General features: G+C 48.5%; 1 protein-coding gene across 2 annotated transcripts in view; it reads right to left on the reverse strand.

Moving 5' to 3' along the window:
• The window catches only part of sptlc3 (serine palmitoyltransferase, long chain base subunit 3), an 80603-nt gene that overhangs the window by 22410 nt on the left and 33741 nt on the right, over positions 1-24452 (reverse strand). For both annotated transcript variants that reach the window (XM_055638918.1, XM_055638916.1), the window contains exons 5-7: positions 22756-22904; positions 5885-6009; positions 3501-3594 (exon numbers count right to left, since the gene is read on the reverse strand). In XM_055638918.1, the coding sequence (XP_055494893.1) occupies positions 3501-3594; positions 5885-6009; positions 22756-22904 (368 nt within the window). The remainder of the gene's footprint in view (positions 1-3500; positions 3595-5884; positions 6010-22755; positions 22905-24452) is intronic.

A 24452-nucleotide genomic window follows, 5' to 3' on the forward strand; every position in this document is an offset into this window, starting at 1 on the left:
CAGAGAGTGGTGAATCTCTGGAACTCTCTGCCACAGAGGGTAGTTGAGGCCAGTTCATTGGCTATATTTAAGAGGGAGTTAGATGTGGCTCTTGTGGCCAAGGGGATCAGAGGGTATGGAGAGAAGGCAGGTACGGGATACTGAGTTGGATGATCAGCCATGATCATATTAAATGGCGGTGCAGGCTCGAAGGGCCGAATGGCCTACTCCTGCACCTAATTTCTATGTTTCTATGTTTCAGACCAAAGATCCTATAGATAGACCACTCCTGCTAAATGCAATGGGCTGACGTGTAGTACGCAACGGAGCGGAACGTGGGCCTTTCTTTCATCCATTTCAGTAACCCTGACCCGACTTTGGGTATCCCTCTCGCAGTGTAATCAACGTTGCGGGGGAACAGTTTGTGTTAATAAATCATAATTCTGAAAATGAGGAGAAGATTTTTAACCAAAGAACTTTTATTTTTACGAGGATGTTTCCGTAACCGGCTTCCGTCTCCGCACTAGTTATCTTTGCTCCGCTACGGGATCTTTGGTGCGGAGACGGAAGCCGGTTACGGAAATGGGGCCTGAAATTACCCATGAATCTGCCCATGACCGTACTACGTGTTTTTCGTCGAGTGATCTATCTTGCTCGCTATAGGATCTTTGGTACAGACGGATGTGGGCGGGGAGGGGGGGATGGGAAGAAGAAAGGAAGAGGCGGAGACAGTGGGCTGTGGGAGAGCTGGGAAGGGGAGGGGAAGGAAGGAGAAAGCAAGGACTACCTGAAATTGGAGAAGTCAATGTTCATACCGCTGGGGTGCAAACTGCCCAAGCGAAATATGAGGTGCTGCTCCTCCAATTTGCGGATGAGTTCAGTTTAGTTTATTGTCACGTGTACCGGGGGTACAGTGAAAAGTTTTTGTTGTGTTTAAGAAGGAACTGCAGATGCTGGAAAATCGAAGGTAGACAAAAGTGCTGGAGAAACTCAGTGGGTGCGGCAGCATCTATGGAGCAAAGGAAATAGGCAACGTTTCGGGCCGAAACCCTATAGGGTTTCGGCCCGAAACGTTGCCTATTTCCTTCACTCCATAGATGCTGCCGCACCCGCTGAGCTTTTGTTGTGTGCTATCATGATTACAATACAGCCGTCCACAGTGTACAGATACATGATATGGGATTTTTTTCCAAAATTCTAGTTAGACTTTAGACCTGCAGGGTGGAAACAGGCCACCCGGCCCACCGAGTCCGCACCACTTACACTAACACTATCTTACATAGAAACATAGAAATTAGGTGCAGGGGTAGGCCATTCGGCCCTTCGAGCCTGCACCGCCATTCAATATGATCATGGCTGATCATCCAACTCAGTGTCCCGTACCTGCCTTCTCTAACACACACTAAGGACAATTTTACAATTTACAGAAGCCAATTAACTTACAAATCTTTACGTCTTTAAGAGTGCGGGAGGAAACCGGAGCACCCGGAGAAAGCCCACGCAGGTGACGGGGAGAACGTGCAAACTCCCTACAGCCAGCACCTCTAGTCAAGTTCGAACCCAGGTCTCCGATGCCGTGTCTTTACTCAGAACAGGTCCAATGCAAACTTAATTCTCAAGCTAGACAATTTAACACTGCCTCACTGGCCTGCGAGGATCTTATTATAAAATTCCCCACCTGGATTGGCACCAATTTCTCCTCTTCTGCCCCCCTCCCCCTTTCCGCCAATATTCCTTCCTCTGGCTTCACAATGTACACCTCTTCTCTCCTGAACTCCTCATCTCACACTTTGTCTTTCCACCTCTGGCCTTCGTCCACCCATCTGCCCTATTCCTACTTCGCCTGTTTCAGCCTTTCACTTAGTACATGTTGAAGAAAGGAACTGCAGAAGCTGGTCTACAAAAAAGACACAAAGTGCTGGTGCATCTCAGCGGGTCAGGCAGCATCCCTGGAGAACTCGCGATAGGTGACGTTTCGGGTTTGAACCCTTCCTCAGTTCTCCATTCTTCAACCCGCTGAGTTGATCCAGCACTTTGTGTCTTTTTTTTGTAAACCAGTATCTACAGTTCCTTCTTTGCTTTCAAAATCTACGCCCATCTTGCCATCTCGCCCAATCCAACACTTCCGAAATCTCATGATTTTTTCCAATTCAGGGCTATACAAGGAACTGCGGATAATGGTCTGAAGAAGGGTCCTGACCCGAAGCGTCACCTATCCATGTTCTCCAGAGATGCTGCCTGACCCGCTGAGTTACTCCGGCACTCTGTGAAACGTCACCTATCCATGTTCTCCACAGATGCTGCCTGACCCGCTGAGTTACTCCAGCACTCTGTGAAACGTCACCTATCCATGTTCTCCAAAGATGCTGCCTGACCCGCTGAGTTACTCAGTGCCGGATTTACGTATAAGCTAAACAAGCTATAGCTTAGGGCCCCCACTTTCTAGGGGGCCCCCCGAAAAAATTGATGGGCCTCGAGGTCTAGGGGGGCCTCCGGCCAAGGCAGAACACCTACCGTTCAACTCAAGGCGGCCCCCCTCTCTATCTCTCTCTCTCCATCTCCCCCCGCTATCCGTGTCCGGGCCGCCGGGCTCCGCTCGCTCCTCAGCCGCCGGCACGGCAGGCCGCCTAGCACATGCGCACAGCCACGGCCAGCACATCATCGGCCGCCCTGTGCATGCGCACTGCAACGGCAACTGGTCGGCACTGGGCACTTTCTCCCTCGCTTTGAATTGTGGGAGATTTGGCCGCCATGGCTGTCCGGTCGTTGGGGGCCTCACAAGTGGAACAGCTTAGGGCCTCTCTTCATCTAAATCCGGCACTGGAGTTACTCCAGCACTCTGTGAAACGTCACCTATCCATGCTCTCCAGAGATGCTGCCTGACCCGCTGAGTTACTCTAGCGCTTTGTTGCATTATCTATTCTGGCATAACCTGCTTTAACAAAAATAATTAACTTAGAGTAAGTGTGCCTGCGAGGACTAGATCGGGTAAACGCACAGTCTCTTGCCCAGAGTAGGGGCATTGAGAGCTAGAGGACATAAGTTTAAGGTGAGGGGGCGGGAAGATTTAATAGGAACCTGAGGGGAAATATTTTACACAAAGGGCGGTGTGTGTATAAAACGAGCAGCTGGAGGAGGTAGTTGAGGCAACATTTAAGAAACATGGGTGGCACAGTGGCGCAGCGGTAGAGTTGCTGCATTAAAGCGCGAGAGACCCGGGTTCGATCCTGACTACGGGTGCTTGTCTTTATGGAGTTTGCACGTTCTCCCCGTGACCTGCGTGGGTTTTCTCCGAGATCTTCGGTTTCCTCCCACACTCCAAAGGCGTACAGGTTGTGGGTGAATAGGCTTGGTGTGTGTGTAAATTGTCCATAGTGTGTGTAGGATAGTGTTGGTGTGCGGGTATGTCGCTGGTCTGCGCGGACTCGGTGGGTTCCGAAGGGCCTGTTTCCGCGCTGTATCTCTAAACTAATCGAAATTAAAGTCATGGCGCAAGCGGCGGATGCGGCGTAGTCACTCACTGTTGTGTTTAAAAACCCGGATGGTCGAGCTCGACAAACGTGCGCCCAGGATCAGAGACGTGTGGTTCAGCTCATCGCTCAGTATGAGGCAACCCTGCGCAGGAAAGATTCGCAGAAAGTGAGACACGTGGGGAGATGGCACGTGATAACACACCATCCACCCCGCACCCTGCCGAGAACCAAACGTTTAAAAAAAACATTTAAAATATGTAAGAAATCAACTCCCCTGGTGAGGCAGAGGTTCACCTGCACCTCCTCCAACCTCATCTATTGCATCCGTTGCTCTGGGTGTCAGCTGCTCTACATCGGTGAGACCAAGCGCAGGCTTGGCGATCGCTTCGCCCAACACCTCTGCTCAGTTTGCAATAACCAACCTGATCTCCCGGTGGCTCAGCACTTCAACTCCCCCTCCCATTCCGAATCTGACCTTTCTGTTTTGGGCCTCCTCCATGGCCTGAGTGAGGCCCACCGTAAATTGGAGGAGCAGCACCTCATATTCCGCTTGGGTAGTTTACACCCCAGCGGTATGAACATTGACCTCCAATTTCACACAGTCCTTGCTTTATCCCTCCTTCCCCACCCCTTTCCAGCTCTCCTACAGCCTCAGCCTCTTCCTTTCTTCTTCCCACCCCCCACCCCCACATCAGTCTGAAGAAGGGTCTCGACCCGAAATGTCACCTATTCCTTCGCTCCATAGATGCTGCCTCACCCGCTGAGTTTCTCCAGCATTTTTGTCTACCTTCCATTTTTCCAGCATCTGCAGTTCTTTCTTACACAACTGCCCTGATACGAAATGTTTAAAAGAAAACGCACCGATTTAGAATTTGAAAGAGATCAAAACTCCCCCGATACTTGTCTTACTAACGGTGTTTACGCAGAATTAGTAACGCATGCCGATCCTGGTACTGCTCGCGAGCGACAAATTCTAACCGGAGTTGATCTTTGAAGCCACATAAACGTAATCCTCCTGGGCTTAATCCTCAGCGTGTAATCTGTGAAGCTTTGTAAACTTTGATCTTTCATGATCAAGTGCACAGGAAAGGGGAGACAAGATGTCCTCCTGTTGTGTGGTAATACCGCTGCAGTACAGGTGGCATAGATGAAAGACTTCCTTTCTCTGCCCTTTGATGGGGGAACGTTGTCGATCACACAATGGTCGACTGCAGAACAAATGAGTAAAGGGATCGCCAGTGGTGTCACTTGGGGCAGATTTGAGATGCAGCACGGAAATAGGCCCTTCGGCCCACCGGGTCCGTGCCGACCTGCGATCCCCGCACATTACCACCATACTAGGGCCAATTTATACTTTTTTTACACCAAGCCAATCAACCTACAAACCTGTGCGGCTTTGGAGTGTGGGAGGAAACGGAAGATCTTGTTCGGTCATGGGGAGAACATACAAACTCCGTACAGGCAAGCACCCGTAGTCAGGATCGAACCCGGGCCTCGGGCGCTGTAAGGCAGCAACTCTACCGCTGCGCCATCGTGCCGCAACTAAGATGCAGTCTCCAATACTTTCCACTGAATTAGACTACTGAACGAGGCCACTCGTAACTTTATTTCAGTTTAGTTTAGAGGCTCTTCGGCCCACCGAGTCCGCACCAATCATCGATCATCTGTACATTAGCCCACTTTCTCATCCACTCCCTACATACTATAGGCAATTTACAGAGGCCAATTAACCTACAAACCCACACGTCTTGTGTGGGAGGAAACCGGAGCACACATAGGGGGAAGCCACACGGTCACAGGTAGAACATGCAATCTCCGCACAGACAGCACTTGAGGTCAAGATGGATAGGGAGAGGTTGAGCTGGCTGGGACTCTATTCCTTGGTGTGTAGGAGGATGAGGGGTGATCTTACAGAGGCGTATAAAATCATGAGAGGAATAGATCAGACAGATGCCCAGAGTAAGGGAATCGAGAACCAGACGACATAGGTTTAAGCTGAGAGGGGCAACATTTTACACAAAGGGTGGTGGGTGTATGGAACGAGCTGCCGGAGGAGGTAATTGAGGCAGGTATTATCACAATGTTTAAGACAGGTAGATAGGTACATGGATAGGACAGGTTTGCAGTGATGTGGACCAAATGCAGGCAGGTGATGGGACTAGTGAGGCTGGGACATTGCACCTAATTTCTATGTTTCTGTTTCTAGGTGGGACTAGTGAAGCTGGGACATTGTTGGCCGGTATGGGCAAGTTGGGCCGAAGGGCCTGTTTCCACACTGTATCACTCTGTAACTCCACACCAGGCTTACTGTTTCATCGCAAGACGTTTGCTCCACAGGTCTTCACTGAAGATACAGTTGGCGCCCAACACAGGCGACTCAGAAGTGGATCTGCAATCACACATTACAAACGCAAACGCAAACGTAAACTCACCTTGCCAGCCAGGGACGGGATATTCATAGAATTAGTGGCGAAACCCATGCCGAATGTCATTGCTGCCTCGACTCCCAAAAACTGGGCGACCAACTCCTCCAGCTGAATGTGCTTGTCAAGGTTACCTGCAAAACAACCGGCCACAAGGAGCCCATTAGACATGATGTACACTGACATGTTTAAGAAAGAACTGCAGATGCTGCTTTAAATTGAAGGTAGGCACACAATACTGGAGCAACTCGGCGGGTGAGGCATCATCTATGGAGAGAATGAATTGCCGACGTTTCGGGTCTGAAGAAAGGTCTCGACCCGAAACGTTGCCAATTCATACACTGATATGCTATGGCTTTGGGGAGAAGGCAGAAAAATGGGATTAGGAGGCAGAGATCAGCTATGATTGAATGGCTGAGTAGACTCGAGTCTGTGTAGAATGCTGGGTAGAGTCTGAAGAAGGGTTTCGGCTGGAAAACGTTGCCTATTTCCTTCGCTCCATAGATGCTGCTGCACCCGCTGAGTTTCTCCAACTTTTTTGTGTCCCGCAGGGTGGACTCGATGGGCCAAATGGCCTAATTCTACTCAAATAACTTGTGAACTTGTTAGATCTAGATCTAAATATTACAGGCCTCCTCCATCACCTTGTATCACCCTGCACCCACGATTGCCTGGGCTAAACGGGGTACTGATTGTGGATGATCAGCCATGATCACATTGAATGGCGGTGCTGGCTCAAAGGACCGAATGGCCTACTCCTGCACCTATTTTCTATGTTTCTAGGAGTTATAGAGATATTGTCTATTGTCTAAACATGGAGTGTTGACTTTCCTGGCCCTTCGTACCTGTATCCTGTGGCTCAATCTGACTTCAGTTCAGTTTCAGTTTAGTTTATTGTCACGCGTACCGAGGTACAGTAAAAAGCTTTTGTTGCGTGCTAACCAGTCAGCAGAAAGACAATACATGATTACAATCGAGCCATTTACAGTGTACAGATACATGATAAGGGAATAAAGTTTAGTGCAAGGTAAAGCCAGCAAAGTCCGATCAAGGATAGTCCGAGGGTCAACAATGAGATAGACAGTAGACTTAAATTCATAGAAGGATTGGCCACGTCGCTTTTTGGAGAGCTAGGAATTCGCAGACAGAGTTTGCATCAGGCCTTGACGAGAATGTCAGAGACAGCAGAGGAAGGCCAGGTTTGGTGGAGAAGAAATGGTGTCAGTGAGGAGGCAGAAAGGACATGTATAACACATGGTGTGTGTGTTTCTTTGCAAGTGTATTCCGTGTAAGTGTACTTACTTACTGTCTATTATGCCTCCTAGCATGTAGGGCAGTAACGAAGGTCCTGGTCGATTCCTTCAGTCGCTGTTTCCGTAACATGTGTGTTTTACGAGACAGGGTTGTTAGCCCTGTGCTCAACCTCCAACCTGGAGGACCAGTGGATCGCACTTCGTCTGGCCTCTACCCTTCGACCTGTCCAGCATGGGAGACCCTAACAGGAGACGAATCTCTCGCTGGCGTAGCTCTAGGGGTCACTGAGACATACAAGCTCCCCGGCCACCACAAGGTTGCAATCCAACGTGTAAGTGTATCCCGGTTATATGCGAGGTTGATATTTAACATAGAAACATAGAAAATAGGTGCAGGAGGAGGCCATTCGGCCCTTCGAGCCTGCACCGCCATTCATTGTTATCATGGCTGATCGTCCCCTATCAATAACCCGTGCCTGCCTTCTCCCCATATCCCTTGACTCCACTAGCCCCCAGAGCTCCATCTAACTCTCTCTTAAATCCATCCAGTGACTTGGCCTCCACTGCCCTCTGTGGCAGGGAATTCCATAAATTCACAACTCTCTGCGTGAAAACGTTTTTTCTCACCTCAGTCTAAAATGGCCTCCCCTTTATTCTAAGATTGTGGCCCCTGGTTCTGGACTCGCCCAACATTGGCAACATTTTTCCTGCATCTAGCTTGTCCTGTCCTTTTATAATTTTATATGTTCCTATAAGATGCCCCCTCATCCTTCTAAACTCCAGTGAATACAAGCCTAGTCTTTTCAATCTTTCCTCATACGACAATCCCGCCATCCCAGGGATCAATCTCCTGAACCTATGCTGCACTGCCTCAATCACAAGGATGTCCTTCTTCAAATTAGTGAGACCAAAACTGTACACAATACTCCAGATGTGGTCTCACCAGAGCCCTAAACAACTGCAGAAGAACCTCTTTACTCCTATACTGAAATCCTATTGTTATTTGTGGCGTTACGATGGGTAAGGATAAGTGGAAGACAGGATGCAAGTGTCTTCAGTATTTGTTTGAGTGAATTAATCATCTGTAGATACTGGTAGCACAGGTGGCGAGAGAGAGCAGGCATTGAGAGGGGTGGGTCTGGGATGCCAGAACTGACTGTTGAGCCTTCGCGAGGTGTCGTGGGCCTAACTATAAACTAAACTACTGTGTGTTACAATTGTAATTTAAGTGTGCCCGACCCGAAACGCCACCTATCCACGTTCTCCAGAGATGCTGCCTGACCCGCTGAGTTACTCCAGCACTCTGTGAAACATTATCTATCCATGTTCTCCACAGATGCTGCCTGACCCGCTGAGTTACTCCAGCACTTTATGTATTTTTTATTTTTGGCATACCAGCCTCTGCGGTTGCTCGTGTTTACATGCCTGCACATAACACCATGAGAGTAAACGTTATTCCCTTATAATGTTGAGTCTGAAGAAGGGTTTCGACCCGAAACGTTGCCTATTTCCTTCGCTCCATAGATGTTGCCTCACCCGCTGAGTTTCTCCAGCATTTTTGTCTGCTTTCGATTTTCCAGCATCTGTAGTTCCTTCTTAAACTTCCTTAGTTTAGAGATACAGCGCGGAAACAGGCCCTTCGGACCACCGGGTCCGCGCGGACCAGCGATCCCCGCACATTAACACCATCCTACACACACTGGGGTCAATTTTTACATTTACCAAACCAATTAACCTACAAACCTGTACGTCTTTGGAGTGTGGGAGGAAACCGAAGATCTCAGAGGAAACCCACGCAGGTTACGGAGAGAACGTACAAACTCCGTACAGACAGCACCCGTAGTCGGGATGGAACCCGGGTCTCCGGCGCTGCATTCGCTGTAAGGCAGCAACTCTACCCGTGTGCCACCGTGACCGCCCTAATGATAGATGTATCTATCTGTACACTTTAAATGGCTCGATTGTAATCATGTATAGTCTTTCCGCTGACTGGATAGCACGCAACCAAAAACTTTTCACACTGCACGCGGCAATAAACTAAACAAAACCTAAAAAAGTGAGGTGATTTCCTGCTCCTCCTCTCCGCCTTAGCACCCACGAGGAGTTAAAACTGGATGTACTGCCCTTGTAATGTTGATATTCACACTGAACAGGGAGACAAAGAGTAACTCGATAGCGCAGTTTTTACAGAACAGGCTCGTCATGTCGGATCATCCAGTCAGGCCAATCCCACTTCCTCACCCCCTCTCCATACTCACCTTTGTAAACAGGAATCAACTATTTGCTCGTCTCTTACAAACTCTGCACTACTCCTGCACCTATTGTCTATTGTTTATTGTTTCTCTGGGTGAAAAGGTTTTTCCTCATCTCTGTTCTAAATGGCCTACCCCTTATTCTTAAACTGTGGCCCCGGGGAGAAGGTGCAAACTCCGTCCAGACAGCACCCACAGTCAGCATCGAACAGGGGTCTCTGGCACTATAAGGCAGCAGGTTTGCCATCACGCCACTGTGCCACCCTTTAACAGCTGCTGCACAATTCAAAGTACAAGTGACCTGTGTTTTGTTTTCTTGAGGTGTACGCTCGATTAGAGGTTCGATCAGAGTTTGGAGCAAAGCACTTTTATTTTCCTTTGTTTTTGATCTATTGCTCAAGAGATTACAAAAATACATCTTCGATACGCTGCTTCAAGCCAGCAGTAATTCAGTCCCCAAGGGAGGTTGAAAGAAGATGGGACCAACTTGTCATGTAGCAATAATCTGAAACCCATTTCAGGCTGGTCTAGACTCACTGGTGTGAGGTACTGCAGGCAGTGAGGAAAGCTAATGGCATGTTGGCCTTCGTAGCGAGAGGATTTGAGTATTGGAGCAAAGAGGTCCTACTGCAGTTGTACAGGGCCCTGGTTAGACCACATGTGGAATATTGTGTGCAGTTTTGGTCCCCTAATTTGAGGAAGGACTCAATCCTTGTGATTGAGGCAGTGCAGTCCAGGTTAATTCCTGGGGCTGACATATGATGAAAGAATGGGTCGACTGGGCTTGTATTCAGTGGAATTTAGAAGGATGAGAATGGATCTTATAGAAAACTATAACATTCTTAAAGGATTGGACAGGCTAGATGCTGGAAAAATGTTCCCCATGTTGGGGGAGTCAAGAACCAGGGGTCACAGTTTAAGAATAAGGCGTAGGTCATTTAGGACTGAGATGAGGAAAAACTTTTTCACCCAGAGAGTTGTGAATCTGTGGAATTCTCTGCCACAGAAGGCAGTGGAGGCCAATTCACTGGATGTTTTCAAGAAAGATAGATCTAGCTCTTAGAGCTAACGGAATCAAGGGATATGGGAAGAAAGCAGGAACGGGTGGCTGATTTTGGATGATCAGCCATGATCATTATTGAATGGCGGTGCTGGCTTCAACTCTTGCGCCTATTTTCTATGTTTCTTTGTTTCCAATAGTCATTGACTACATCTCAAGGTGGAATAATTAAATCTATGTAAGTTCATTAGTCATAGGAGCAAACTTTGGCCCATTCCACCATCAATCATGTCTGATTTATCTTTCCCTCTCAACCCCATTCTCCTGCCTTCTCCCCATAACTCCTGACACCCGTACTAATCATGAATCTATCTATCTCTGCCTTAAAATATCCACTGACTTCCTCCACAGCCGTCTGCGGCAGTGAATTCCACAGATTCACCACCCTCTGACGAAATAAATTCCTCCTCATCTCCTTTCTAAAGGTATGTCCTTTCATTCTAAGGCTTATGGTCTCTGGTCCGAGACTCTCCCACTGGTGGAAACATCCTCTCCACATCCACTGTATCCAAGCCTTTCACTATTTAGTAAATGTCAATATGGTTCCCCCCTCATCCTTCTAAACTCCAGTGAGTACAGGCCCAGAGCTGTCAAACCCTCTATATTTTATATAAACCCATATTCCGTCCAATCCCTTTTGAACGAATCAAGTCACCAGACATTCAGGTTCAATCCTAACCTCAGGTGTTGTCTGTGTGGAGTTTGCATGTTATCCCTGTGAAAGCAGTTGGTTTTCCTCTGGGTAATCTGGTTTCCTCCCAGGTGCCAAAGACATGCACGTTTGTAGGTTAATTGGCCCCCTGTAAATTGTACCTAGTGTGTAGGGACTGGATGGGAAAGTGGGATAACATAGAACCAGTGTGGACGATGGTCAGATAGACACAAACAGACAAAGATGGACAGATAGATGCTGCCTGTCCCGCTGAGTTACTCCAGCACTTTGTGTAAACCAGCATCTGCAGTTCCTTCCTACATGATCGATGGTCAGCGTGGACTCGATGGGCCAAATAGCCTGTTTCCATGTAGTATCTTACAATCAAACAGTTGATTCAATTAGCTAACAGCATGGAAGCCATCATTCTGCTGATTAAAGTCAGCTTTAACATGTGGGTCTGGGTGGAAACTGCAAATCTCCATTAAACTTGGACATGTTTTCTCGTAACTTTCTTTCCTCTCAGGAGAACGACCCTGCTTCTCCAATCTAACCCAAGTTAAAATCTCTCTTTTCTGGAAAAAACTTTGAGAGGGACACAGGAGATGCGCGGAGCTGTCATATGTTGATAGAATGGAGCGGCTGGGCTTGTACACTCTGGAATTTAGAAGGATGAGAGGGAATCTGATTGAAACATATAAGATTATTAAGGGTTTAGACACGCTAGTGGCAGGAAACATGTTCCCGATGTTGGGGGAGTCCAGAACCAGGGGCCACAGTTTAAGAATAAGGGGTTGGCCATTTAGAACGGTGATGAGAAAAAACTTCTTCACCCAGAGAGTTGTGAATCTGTGGAATTCTCTGCCTCAGAAGGCAGTGGAGGCCAATTATCTGTATGCTTTCAAGAGAGAATTAGATAGAGCTCTTAAATATAGTGGTCAGGGGATTTGGGGAGAAGGCAGGAACTGATTGTGGATGCTCAGCCATGATCACAGTGAATGGTGGTGCTGGCTCGAAAGTCCGAATGGTCTACTCCTGCACCTATTGTCTATTGTCTCTGGCGCTGAGTGGCAGTAGCTCTATGGTTAAGCCACTGTGCCGCCCTTAATGTTAGAGAACGCTGTTGAAGATGTTGGAGTGGAACACTTAGAAAGATCTAAGGTAATCATGCCAATCTAGTGCTTTCAAACCAACACCAGGTAAGTGCCAAGAACTTGGGGCAGCAGTGGTGCAGCGGTAGAGTTGCTGCTTTACTGCGCCAGAGACCCGGGCTCCATCCTGACCACGAGTGCTTGTCTGTATAAGAGTTTGTACGTTCTCCCTGTGACTGCATGGGTTTTCTCCGGGTGCTCCGGTATCCCTGCACGCTCCAAAGACGTACAGGTGAGTGCTAGTGTACAGGGCGATCGCTGGTCAGCGCAGTCTCGGTGGGCCGAAGGGCTTGTCTGCATGCTGTATCTCTAAACTCTAGTGTACGGGGTCGTTGCTGGTCGCCGTGGACTTGGTGAGTGGAGGGGGCTATTTCCATGACGTATCTCTACAGTCTAAAGTAAACTTGTTTGGTTGGATTTAGTGAACAAAGGTCAATTTTGTCAATTGTGTGATTGTTATATTGGCCACAGCATACATACGTACATACGTACGTACACACACACTGACACACACACGCTGGGACACACATGCTGACACAGACACACACACATACTGACATACACACACTGACACACACACACTGACACACACACTGACACACAAGCTGACACACACACACTGACACACACACACACACAGACACGCAAGCTGACAACACACACTGACTCACACACATGCTGACACACAGGCTGACATACACATCCTGACACACACGCTGACACACACAAACACACTGACTCTCATATACACACACACACACACACATTCGCTGACACACGCACTCACTGACACAGGCACACACCCAGACGTTGACACACCCACGGACCCACACACACACGCTGACACACAAACTCGCTGACACACACACGCACTGACACACGCTAACGCACTCACACACGCTGCCACACAAACACCCACACACACACACTGACACACACATGCTGACACACTGTCTGTGCTGGAAGCGAGATTGTTGCGTGTCTCTTAGTGAATGTGTCTTTGCCAGGAATGTCCGGGATGACATTCAGTGCTGTGTGTTGAGTCCATCCTGAACAGCTGCGTAACAGAGGTCCCAGTGTACACCCAGACAAATACCAGAAGCTGATGGGAAGTCATCAATCGAGAAGAAGGCTCTGGTATGTTGGACACTAGCCGGCGTTCCACAGCAAGTTATTCTGCGTGCCAAGTGCAGTAAAATGTCACATGCTTCAGCCAGGGCCAAGTGCCAAGGGAGGGGCTGAAGTCTAGTTTAGAGATACAGCGTGGAAACGTGCCCTTTGGCCTGCCGAGTCCACGCCGACCATCGATCACCCGTACACTAGTTCTACTGCTCAGTGTACTACTGCTGCACACTTGTACAATATCTGAGATGTTTATCTGAGCTTATGTATGGTGATAGCTGTACGGTGGAGAGCATATTGACTGGTTGCATCACGGCCTGGTTCAGGAACTCGAACCCCCAAGGACGAAGGAGATTGCAAAAAGTGGTGACCACTGCCCGGCCCATCACAGGTACTGACCTCCCTCCCCACTGTCGAGGGGATCTACAGGAGTCGCTGCCTCAACAAGGCAGCCAGCATCATCAGAGACCCACACTATCCTGACCACACACTCATCTCATCATTGCCATCAGGAAGAAGTAATAGGAGCCTGAGAAGTGTAACGTCCAGGTTCAGGAACAGCTTCTTCCCTACAGCCATCATGCTATTGAACACTACCAACTGCAATTAAACTCTGAACTCCAATCTGCCTGGGTTACTCGCGTGGTATTGGGCTTGGTTTTGTTTTTTGCACGAAATTGTTTTGTTTTTTAAATTGAATTTCTATTGTTTGTTATTTTATTATCTATGAGAGTCATAGAGTGACGAGAGAGCTGGGGGGATTGGAGGGAGGGGGAGAGAGGGAGGGGGGAGAGAGGGAGGGGGAGGGGGAGGGGAGGGGGGGGGGGGGGAGAGAGAGGGGGGGGGGAGAGAGGGAGAGGGAGAGAGGGAGGGGGGGGGGAGAGGGAGGGAGAGGGGGAGGGGGAGGGAGAGAGAGGGGGAGGAGAGGGAGGGAGGGGGAAGAGAGGGAGGGGGGGGAGGGAGGGGGGGGAGAGGGAGGGAGAGGGAGGGGGAGAGAGGGAGGGGGGAGAGAGGGAGAGGGGGAGAGAGGGAGGGGGGAGAGAGAGAGAGAGGGAGGGGGAGAGAGAGGGAGAGGGGGGGGAGGGAGAGAGAGGGAGAGAGGGGGAGAGGGGGAGGGAGTATTGATGCACAGCGTATTTCCTTTCATTTCAATACAGGTTAGAACAACATCTATTTATAATACACCTCTACCGCAGCAAAAGTGTCCCACGACACCTCTCTGGATCGTTATCAAATCAAGAAACGTTGCCAAGCCACATACGTAAATGTATGTAACATGATCAAAATCAAGGCAGAGAGATTTTAGCTGGATCGTAAGGAAGCGGAAAGGCAGAGACTATGGGGAGAATTACAGCTTGAAGGTAGACACAAAATGCTGGAGAAACTCAGCAGATGAGGCAGCATCTATGGAGAGAAGGATTTGGCGACGTTTCGGCTCGAGACCTAATACGTCGCCAATTCCTTCCCTCCATTGATGCCGTCTCACCTGCTGAGTTTCTGCAGCATTTTGTGTCTACCTTCGATTTTACCGGCATCTACAGTTCTTTCTTAAACATTACAGCTTGATGTTGGTTTGTGTATCGATGTTGCATATATAGCTAGTCTAGAATAGAAACATAGAAACATACAAATTAGGTGCAGGAGTAGGCCATTCGGCCCTTCGAGCCTGCACCGCCATTCAATATGATCATGGCTGATCATCCAACTCAGTATCCCGTACCTGCCTTCTCTCCATACCCCCTGATCCCCTTAGCCACAAAGGCCACATCTAACTCCCTCTTAAATATAGCCAATGAACTGGCCTCAACTACCCTCTGTGGGTGAGAGTTCCAGACATTCAACACTCTCTGCGTGAAAAAAAGTTCTTCTCAATCTCGGTTTTAAAGGATTTCCCCCTTATCCTAAGCTGTGACCCCTTGTCCTGGACTTCCCTGTCATACCTTCAATCTTCCTGCATGCTAGTTCTGTCTTAAACCCCTTAAGCTTTTTGTAAGTTTGTATAGAAATTTTGTAAGTTTCTGGTCTAGAATAGTATAGAACATCGGTACACGTGACAATAAACAAAACTGAACTCATGTTGAAGGAGTGAGAGAGATCCAGAATATAGGGATTACGGAGTCTATCGTCTCAAAGAGCCTGGAATTGTAAAAAATACCCTGTAATGAGGCGCCGTTTACAAGAATAAATGTGAATAAATGTGTATTCTGACAACGAAATGGCTGGGGAAATGTCTGAGGAAATTCAGAGTTGCTGACGGAAGGATTTGTCTCTCTTGAGATCGTCAGTGGCAGTTTAGCTCTTAGGGCTAACGGAATCAAGGGATATGGGGAGGGAGGAAACAGGACCGGGGTACTGATTTTGGATGATCAGCCATGATCATATTGCATGGCGGTGCCGGCTCGAAGGACTGAATGGCCTACTCCTGCGCCTATTTCCTATGTTCTATGTTTCTATATAGTCTCCTTGAATAGTGGAGGTTGAAGCTTTTCACTGTAACTCAGTGGTGCGGCGTCTACAGCCCGGGATCCCTCGTGGGGGACCCGGGGGGGGGAAGAAGAAGCCATCACTGCCGGCCCGTGGCCAACTTCTACCGCGGGTCCGATATGGACTCACCATCACCCCTGGAGGGGAGCTTCGACCGCCGGCCCTGCAGTCTACGGTGCTTCTGGCTGCGGCGGAGTCTTTACATCTCGACCGATCGGCCTACACCATCTTAAAGCCGCGGTCTCCGGTGAGGAAGAGCCGATCCTGGACTGACTCTGGACTCTGGTCCTGTCCACGGGGGGGGGGGGGGGGGGGGGGGGGGGGGGGGGGGGGGGGGGGGGAGGAGGACTGGCCAAATTTTGTGCCTTCCACCACAGTGATGAATGCTGTGGTGGATGTTTGTGTTACAGTTTTATTGTGGTTGTGTGTTCTTTATTATTGTACTGCTGCTGACAACCCAAATTTCCACCGACCCTGGTTGTGTGGCAATAAATTATATCTTATCTTATATTATATTATATTGACTGTGAGAACATTGGACGGTACAGGCCAGGAATAGGGGCTTTGGCTTGCAATGTCCGTGCTCAACTTTACGCCAAACACTGATCTTCTCTGCCTGCACGTGGCCCATATCCCTCCATTTTCTGCCTGTCTATCTGCCTATCTCAAAGTCTCTGAAATGTCCATATTCAGTTCAGTTTAGTTTATTGTCACGTGTACCGAGTAACACGATCCATTTACAGCGTATAGATACATCATGAGGGAATAACGTATATACATAGAAATATAGAAACATAGAAAATCAGTTCAAGAGTAGGCCATCCGGCCCTGCGAGCCACGTTCAATATGCCACATGGCTGATCATCCAGAATCAGTACTCCGTTCCTGCTTTTCCCCCATATCCCTTGATTCCATTAGCCCAAAGACTAACATCCAACTTTCTCTTGAATACATCCAGTGAATTGACTTCCCACCGCCTTCTTAGGCAGAGAATTCCAAAGATTCACAATTCTCTGGCTGAAAACGGCTTTCGTCCTCTAAAGGGCCTGTCCCACTGTACAAGCTAATTCAAGAGTTCTCCCGAGTTTCCCCTGATTCGAACTCGGAGAATTACGGTAATGGCCGCTCGTAGGTATTCGGGGCTCTCATGGACATTTTTCAACATGTTGAAAAATCTTCACGAGTCTTCACGAACTTACTGCGTTTCCCGAGTACCTGCCGTTAGCTTTACGAGCCGCTAAGAGACGTCCCCGAGCTCCGACGTACCCGCTACGTACATTCTACGTGCTTACCACGAGTTTGATTTTTTTTTTAAAACTCGGGATAGCTCTTGAATTAGCTCGTACAGTGGGACAGCCCCTTAAGTCCTAAATGGCCTACCCCATATTCTTAAACTGTGACCCCTGGTTCTGGACTCTCCCAACATCAGGAACATTTTTCCTGCATCGAGCCTATCCAATCCCTTAAGAATTTTTATGTTTCTATACGATCCAATCTCATCCTTCTAAATTCCAGTGAATATAAGCACAGTCGATCCATTCTTTCATATGACAGTCCCGCCATCCCGGGAATTAACCTGGTGAACCTACGCTGCACTCCCTCAATAGCAAGAATGTCCTTCCTCAAATTAGGAGACCAAAACTGCACACAATACTCCAGGTGTGGTCTCACTAGGGCCCTGTCCATCTGCAGTAGAACCTCCTTGCTCCTAAACTCAAATCCTCTCCCTACGAAGGTCAACATGCCATTAGCTTTCTTCACTGCCCTTCGGCCCAATGAGCCGGCACCGACCAGCGATCTCCGCACTATCACACTATCCTACACACACACACAAGGGACAATTTACAATTTTACCGAAGCCAATTAACCAACAAACCTGTACGTCTTTGGGATGTGGGAAGAAACTGGAGCACCTGGGGAAAACCCATGCAGGTCACAAAGTACAAACTCTGTATAGACAGCACTCGTAGTCCGGATCAAACCTGGGACTCTGGCGCTGTGAGGCAACCACTCTACCCCTGCGCCACCGTGCCACTCTAATTTGTTTCATTCATTGAAATGTTGTCTTTATTATGTTATCGATGAGCACTGTGTTTACAGGCCAGTTGTGGGACATGTGACGATTAGATGCTCCAGGAAACAGGAACTTTGGAGCGTTTGCGGCCCTGCATATTGTTTACTTTTGAGAGACTTGCCCAGCTTCCTTGTGAATGCACGTAAACGCTGTCCTACAACCCATTTCTTTTTTACATTTACACCAAGCCAATCACCCTACAAACCTGTACCTCTTTGGAGTGCGGGAGGAAACCGAAGTTATCGGAGAAAACCCACGCAGGTCACAGGGAGAACGTACAAACTCCGTTCTAGACAGCACCCGTAGTCGGGATCGAACCCGGATCTCCGGCGCAACATTCGCTGTAAGGCAGCAACTCTACCGCTGCGCCACCGTGACCGCCACATATTCACCGCACAAAGAATGTTTTCCTAGTATTACTTTGTTTTTTGCCAACCACCATTCCATCCCTCGGTTCCTGATCCATGGGAAAGATTCTTCAGCATCCTTCACGATGCTACATTTCTTTAGCCAGAGGGTGGTGAATCTGTGCAATTCTTTGCCACAGAAAGCTGTGGAGGCCAAAAGTCAATGGATATTTTTAAGACGAGGATTGAAAGATTCTTGATTAGTCTGGGTATCGGGGATTATGGGGAGAAGGCAGGAGAATGGGGTTGAGAGGGAGAGATAGATCAGCCATGGTGGAATGCCGAGGTCATGTGATAGAAGCAGAATTAGGCCACTCGGCCCATCAAGTCTACTCCACCACTCAATCATGACTAACCCTGAACTGAATCCGCACCCTCCATGCAAGAACAGCCCAGCACCTGCTTAGTTGCTCACCTGTGGGGGGTGACAGACAGCCCTGCTTGCCACTGCTGACATCCAGACCACACCATCACACACATCGTGAATGACTGCCCACTGAGGCTTTTCCCTGGTGGCATCAAAGCCGTCCACCCAGACAACTGATGCTGTCCTGGCCTGGATGTCTACCCTTGATCTACAACTTTAGGCTGTGCACACCATACGCAAGAAGAAGAACCATCTACTATGTAAGAATCTGACGTCTGATCTTGGTGAAAGGAGATACACAAAGCTAGAATAACTCAGCGGGTCAGGCAGCCTCTCTGGGAAAAAAGGATTAGGTGACATTTCAGGTCGATTCTGAAGCAGAGCCTCGACCCATTCCTTCTCTGCAGAGATGCTGCCTGACCTGTGGAGTTACTCCAGCTCTTTGCGTCTATCTTCGGTGATAAACAGTTTCATTGCTTCTCATGTTAACTCACGAGGAACTCAGCTGGCCAGGCATCGTCTGAGGAGGGAATGGACAGGCTGAAGAAGGGTCCCGACCTGAAACTGGTCACCGACCAGTGTTCTCCAGAGATGCCGCCTGACCCGCTGAATTACTCCAGCACTTTGTGTCTGAGTATGGTTTACCCCCCACTATGGGTGCGAACGCTACTGAGTATGAGACCATTGAATGCCCAGTCACTGAGAATGTATGAAGATTAGTACGGATCTAAGGGATTATGAGGAGAATGGGGTTTGGAGCGATAGATAGATCGGCCATGATTGAATGGGGGAGTAGACTTGATGGACCGAATGGCCAATTCTGCTCCTATCACTTATGACTTTATGACAGTCGAGCTGCTGTCGACAGTGTACAGATACATGATAAGGGAATATCATTTAGTGCAAGGTAAAGCCAGTCAAGTCCGATCAAAGACAGTCTGATGGTCACCAAAGAGGTAGATAGTAGTTCGGCACTGCTCTCAGGTTGTGGTAGGATGATTCAGTTGCCCGATAACAGCTGGGAAGAAACTGTCCCTGAATCTGAAGGTGTGCGTTTTCACACTTCTACACCTTTTGCCCGATGGGAGAGGGGAGAAGAGGGAGTGGACGGGGTGTGACTCATCCTTGATTATGCTGCTGGCCTTGCTGAGGCAGCGTGAGGTGTAGATGGAGTCAATAGAAGGGAGACTTGTAGGAAAGAACTGCAGGTGCTGGTTTGAATGGCAGGTAGACACAAAATGCTGGCGTGAGTTACTCCAACATTTTGTGTCTACCTTCAATAGATCGCTTCGCCCAACACCTTCGCTCAGTTCACAATAACCAACCTGAGCTCCCGGTGGCTCAGCACTTCAACTCCCCCTCCCATTCCGAATCCGACCTTTCTGTCCTGGGCCTCCTCCGTGGCCACAGTGAGTCCCACCGTAAATTGGAGGAGCAGCATCTCATATTTCGCTCGGGTAGTTTACACCCCAGCGGTATGAACATTGACTTCTCTAATTTCAGGTAGTCCTTGCCTTCTCCCTCTTTCCCCTCCCCTTCCCAGCTCCCCCACAGCCCACTGTCTCTGCCTCTTCCTTTCCTCTCCCCACACACACCACTCCCCACATCAGTCTGAAGAAGGGTCTCGGCCCGAAACGTCACCTATTTCTTCGCTCACCCACTGAGTTTCTCCAGCGTTTTTATCTACCTTCAATAGAAGGGAGGTTGGTTTGTGTGACGGTCTGGGCTGTGTCCATAATTCCCTGCAATTTCTTGCCGTCTTGGACAGAGCTGTTCCCAAACCAATGGGAATATTTGAACGTATGAACTTATGAAGATTTTTCGGCACAGTATTTTTTTTGTGTATATTTTTCATTCTGAATAAAGTCTATTTTTGGAAGAAAAAATGCTGTTGCCCAAGTAAACGATCTGCGCCTCAACCAACATTCCTGATGCTTTTTATCTAATTATGGTGACATGACTGCACAAGCTTCCTGTGCTCAAATTAGTCGCTACATTTCCCGCATTCCACCGTCAGTACGTTTAAAAACGTATTTCCTTCAGGGTCGGGGAATCAAGAACCAGGGGATATGGGTTTAAGGGTGAGAGGGGCAAGATTGCAAAGGAACCCGAGGGGCAACTGAAGGTTTCCACACTGAAGGTGGGTGGGGTATATGGAACGAGATGGCAAAGGAGGTGGTTGAGGCAGGTACTAAAACACGATTTGAAGGACATTTGGACAGGTACATGGATTGGAAAGGTTTGGAGGGATGTGGACCAAAAAATTTTCTCAGGACGTGCAAAGCTTTACAAAAACGCACGGTTCTCTTTCGTTTACAGTATAAAGATACCATTTATACGGTGGCCCAGCTAGTGGACTTGGCGCCTCACAGCACCAGAGACCCGGGTTCGATCCTGACTCTGGGTGCTGTCTAAGTGTAGTTTGCATGTCCTCCCCGTTACCACGTGGGTTTTCTCCGGGTGTTCCAGTTTCCTCCAACATCCCAGGTTTGTGGGTTAATTGGCTTCCGTAAATTGTCCCTCATGTGTAAGGTAGAACTAGTGTACGGGTGATCGCTAGTCGTCGTGGACTAAGTGGGCTGAAGGGCCTGTTTCCACACTATATCTCTAAACTAAAAAAAAATGAAAAGGACATGGATAGGATAGGTTTAGAGGGATATGGGCCAAACACTTGCAGGTGGGACTAGTGTAGATGGGACATGTTGGGCGGCATGTGGCTCTGTAAATTGCTGCATGTGTGTAGGGAGTGGATGAGAAAGTGGGATAATATAGAACTCGGGATCGATGGTCGGCGTGGACTCGGTGGGCAGAAAGGCCTATTTCCAGGCTGAAAAACTAAACTAAACCAAACCAATCCAATCCAAACTAAAGATAGACACTAAAATGCTGGAGTAACTCAGCGGGTCAGGCAGCATCACTGGAAGGAAGGAATTGGTGACGTTTCGCGTCGAGACCCTTCCTCAGACTAACTAAACTAAACCAAAATAATCCACAATAAACTACGCTAAACCAAACTAGTCCAAACTAAACCAAATTAATCTAAATGAACCTAAACCAAACCAAACTAAAGTAGGTGACCCCAAGTGAAAATAAACATGTTGGAAGTAGCGGAGAACTAATTGCATTTCACTTTAGCTTCCAGTCCTGATGTATCCCAGCAGGAAGTTGAGTGAAGGGCATTTAGTGACAAATGTCACGATACAATACGACACAACTTTATTTATCCTAGGGGGCAAATTGATCTGCCGTGGTGGTCACAGTGGCGCAGCGGGTAGAGTCGCTGCCTTACAGCGAAGGCAGCGCCAGAGACCCGGGTTCGATCCCGACTACAGCTTCTGTTTGTACGTTCTCCCTGTGACCTGCGTAGGTTTTCTCCGAGATCTTCAGTTTCCTCCCACACTCCAAAGACGTGCAGGTTTGTAGGTTAATTGGCTTGGTATAAATGTAAAAATTGTCCCCAGTGGGTGTAGGGTAGTGTTAATATGCGGGGATCGCTGGTCGGCACGGACCCGGTGGGCCGAAGGACCTGTTTCCCCGCTGTATCTCCAAACAAAACGAAACTAAACATGAAACATTAAATTAAGGTGACGAGTGGAAAGGATTTGGGGTGTGTGAAAAGATTGGGGGGGGAGGGAGTTGTACAGTTTTTATGACAAAAGGGGGAGGAGTTGGATCGCCTCAACGCAGAGGGAGACAAGGAGGGAAGTGACAAGGACTTTAAGACTTTTGCCTTCCATCACAGTGAGGAGGTGCCTGGTAGACTCACTGTGGTGGATGTTAAACTGTGTTAAGTGTGTGTTTTGTTATTTTATTCTATGTTATGACTGCAAGGTATACAATTTTGTTCAGACTGAAAGGTCTGAATGACAATAAAGGATACTTTACTTTACTTTAGTTGTACAGTTTGATCGTCACAGGGAAGCAGGATCTCCTGTGGCGTGCTGCGTTGCGCTGCATCTTGGGGGAACCAGGCTATTCTGTGAACGTGTGGGCATGGATCATCGGCATTATCTCGCCAAGGTAAATGTTTGCACAACCTCTCACCGACTGTTACCTACCCATTTCCAGCCGGGAGCTGCACACTCCGGGCCCGTATGTCACCGTCACCTCGGCCACAGAGTTTAAAGAATCCCCTTGGTTTTCAGCGAATCCCAGGTAGTTGTAGGAGCCCATGTTGATCACGTCTTTAATGATCCTTCCTGTGTACCTGCGCCGAGAGGGGCGGCGATATTATTGCATTATTATCAGTAATATCATGAATAATATTATTATCAGGGCAGTCACGGTTGCTGCCTTACAGCGAATGCAAACAGCGGAGACTCGGGTTCGATCCTGACTATGGGTGCTGTCTGTACGGTGTTTGCAGGTCCTCCCCGTGACCTGCGTGGGTTTTCTCCGAGATCTTCGGTTTCCTCCCACACTCCAAAGAAGCACAGGCTTGTAGGTTAACAAAGGTAGACAAAAGTGCTGGAGAAGCTCAGCGGGTGCAGCAGCATCTATGGAGCGAAGGAAATAGGCAACGTTTCAGGCCTATTTCCTTCGCTCCACAGATGCTGCCTCACCTGCTGAGTTTCTCCAGCACTTTTGTCTACCTTTGATTTTCCAGCCTCTGCAGTTCCTTCTTAAACAGGCTTGTAGGTTAATTGGCTTGGTAAATGTAAAAAAATTGTCCCTAGTGGGCGTCGGATAGTGCTAATGTGCATGGATCGCCGGACGGCGCGGACCCGTTGGCCTGTTTCCGCGCTGTATCTCTAATCTACACTAAACAACAGGGTTCATTCCGCGCCATCGCATTCAGTGACCTTTGTAAGGACTTGTCAGCGACAGTGGGTTACTGACATGAACCACAGACTGTCAGCCCTTCACTAACGGCAGCTGTCAGCTATGTACATAACCACGCTCAGACGTCAATGGAGAGGCTCCACCTGCTCTGTCTCACTCCCTTCCCTCCGTTTTATGGGATGTTGTGGGAAGGAACTGCTGATGCATTTGGATGTGGAGAGGATGTTACCACTGGTGGGAGAGTCTATGACCAGAGGTCACAGCCTCAGAATTAAAGGGTGCTCTTTTAGAAAGGAGGTGAGGAGGAATTTCTTTAGTCAGAGGGCAGTTAATCCGTGGAAATCATTGCCACAGAGGGCCGTGGAGGCCAGGGCAGTGGATATTTTTAAGGCAGAGATAGACAAATTCTTGATTAGTACGGGTGGCAAGGGTTATAGAGAGAAGGCAGGAAAATGTGATTAGGAGGCAGAGACAATAGACAATAGACAATGGGTGCAGGAGTAGGCCATTCGACCCTTTGAGCCAGCACCACCATTCAATCATCCCCAATCAGTACCCCGTTCCTCTCTTCTCCCCATATCCCCTGACTCCGTCCGCTATCTTTAAGAGCCCTATCTAGCTCTCTCTTAAAAGTATCTAGAGAACCGGCCTCCAGTGAGGCAGAGAATTCCACAGACTTACAACTCTCTGTGAGAAAAAGTGTTTCCTCGTGTCCGTTCTAAATGGCTTACTCCTTATTCATAAACTGTGGCCCCTGGTTCTGGACTCCTCCAACATCGGGAACATGTTTCCTGCCTCTAGCGTGTCCAAACCCTTAATAATCTTATATGTTTCAATAAGATCCCCTCTCATGATTGAATGGCAGAGTAGACTCGATGGGCCAAATGGCCTAATTCTACTCCTATAACGTGAACTTGTGAGATGCGGGTTTAAACCGAAGATAGACACAAAAAGCTGGTGTAACTCAGCGAGT

Source organism: Leucoraja erinacea, chromosome 8, assembly GCF_028641065.1.
Source record: "Leucoraja erinacea ecotype New England chromosome 8, Leri_hhj_1, whole genome shotgun sequence".
In the NCBI taxonomy this organism is placed as follows: domain Eukaryota; kingdom Metazoa; phylum Chordata; class Chondrichthyes; order Rajiformes; family Rajidae; genus Leucoraja; species Leucoraja erinaceus.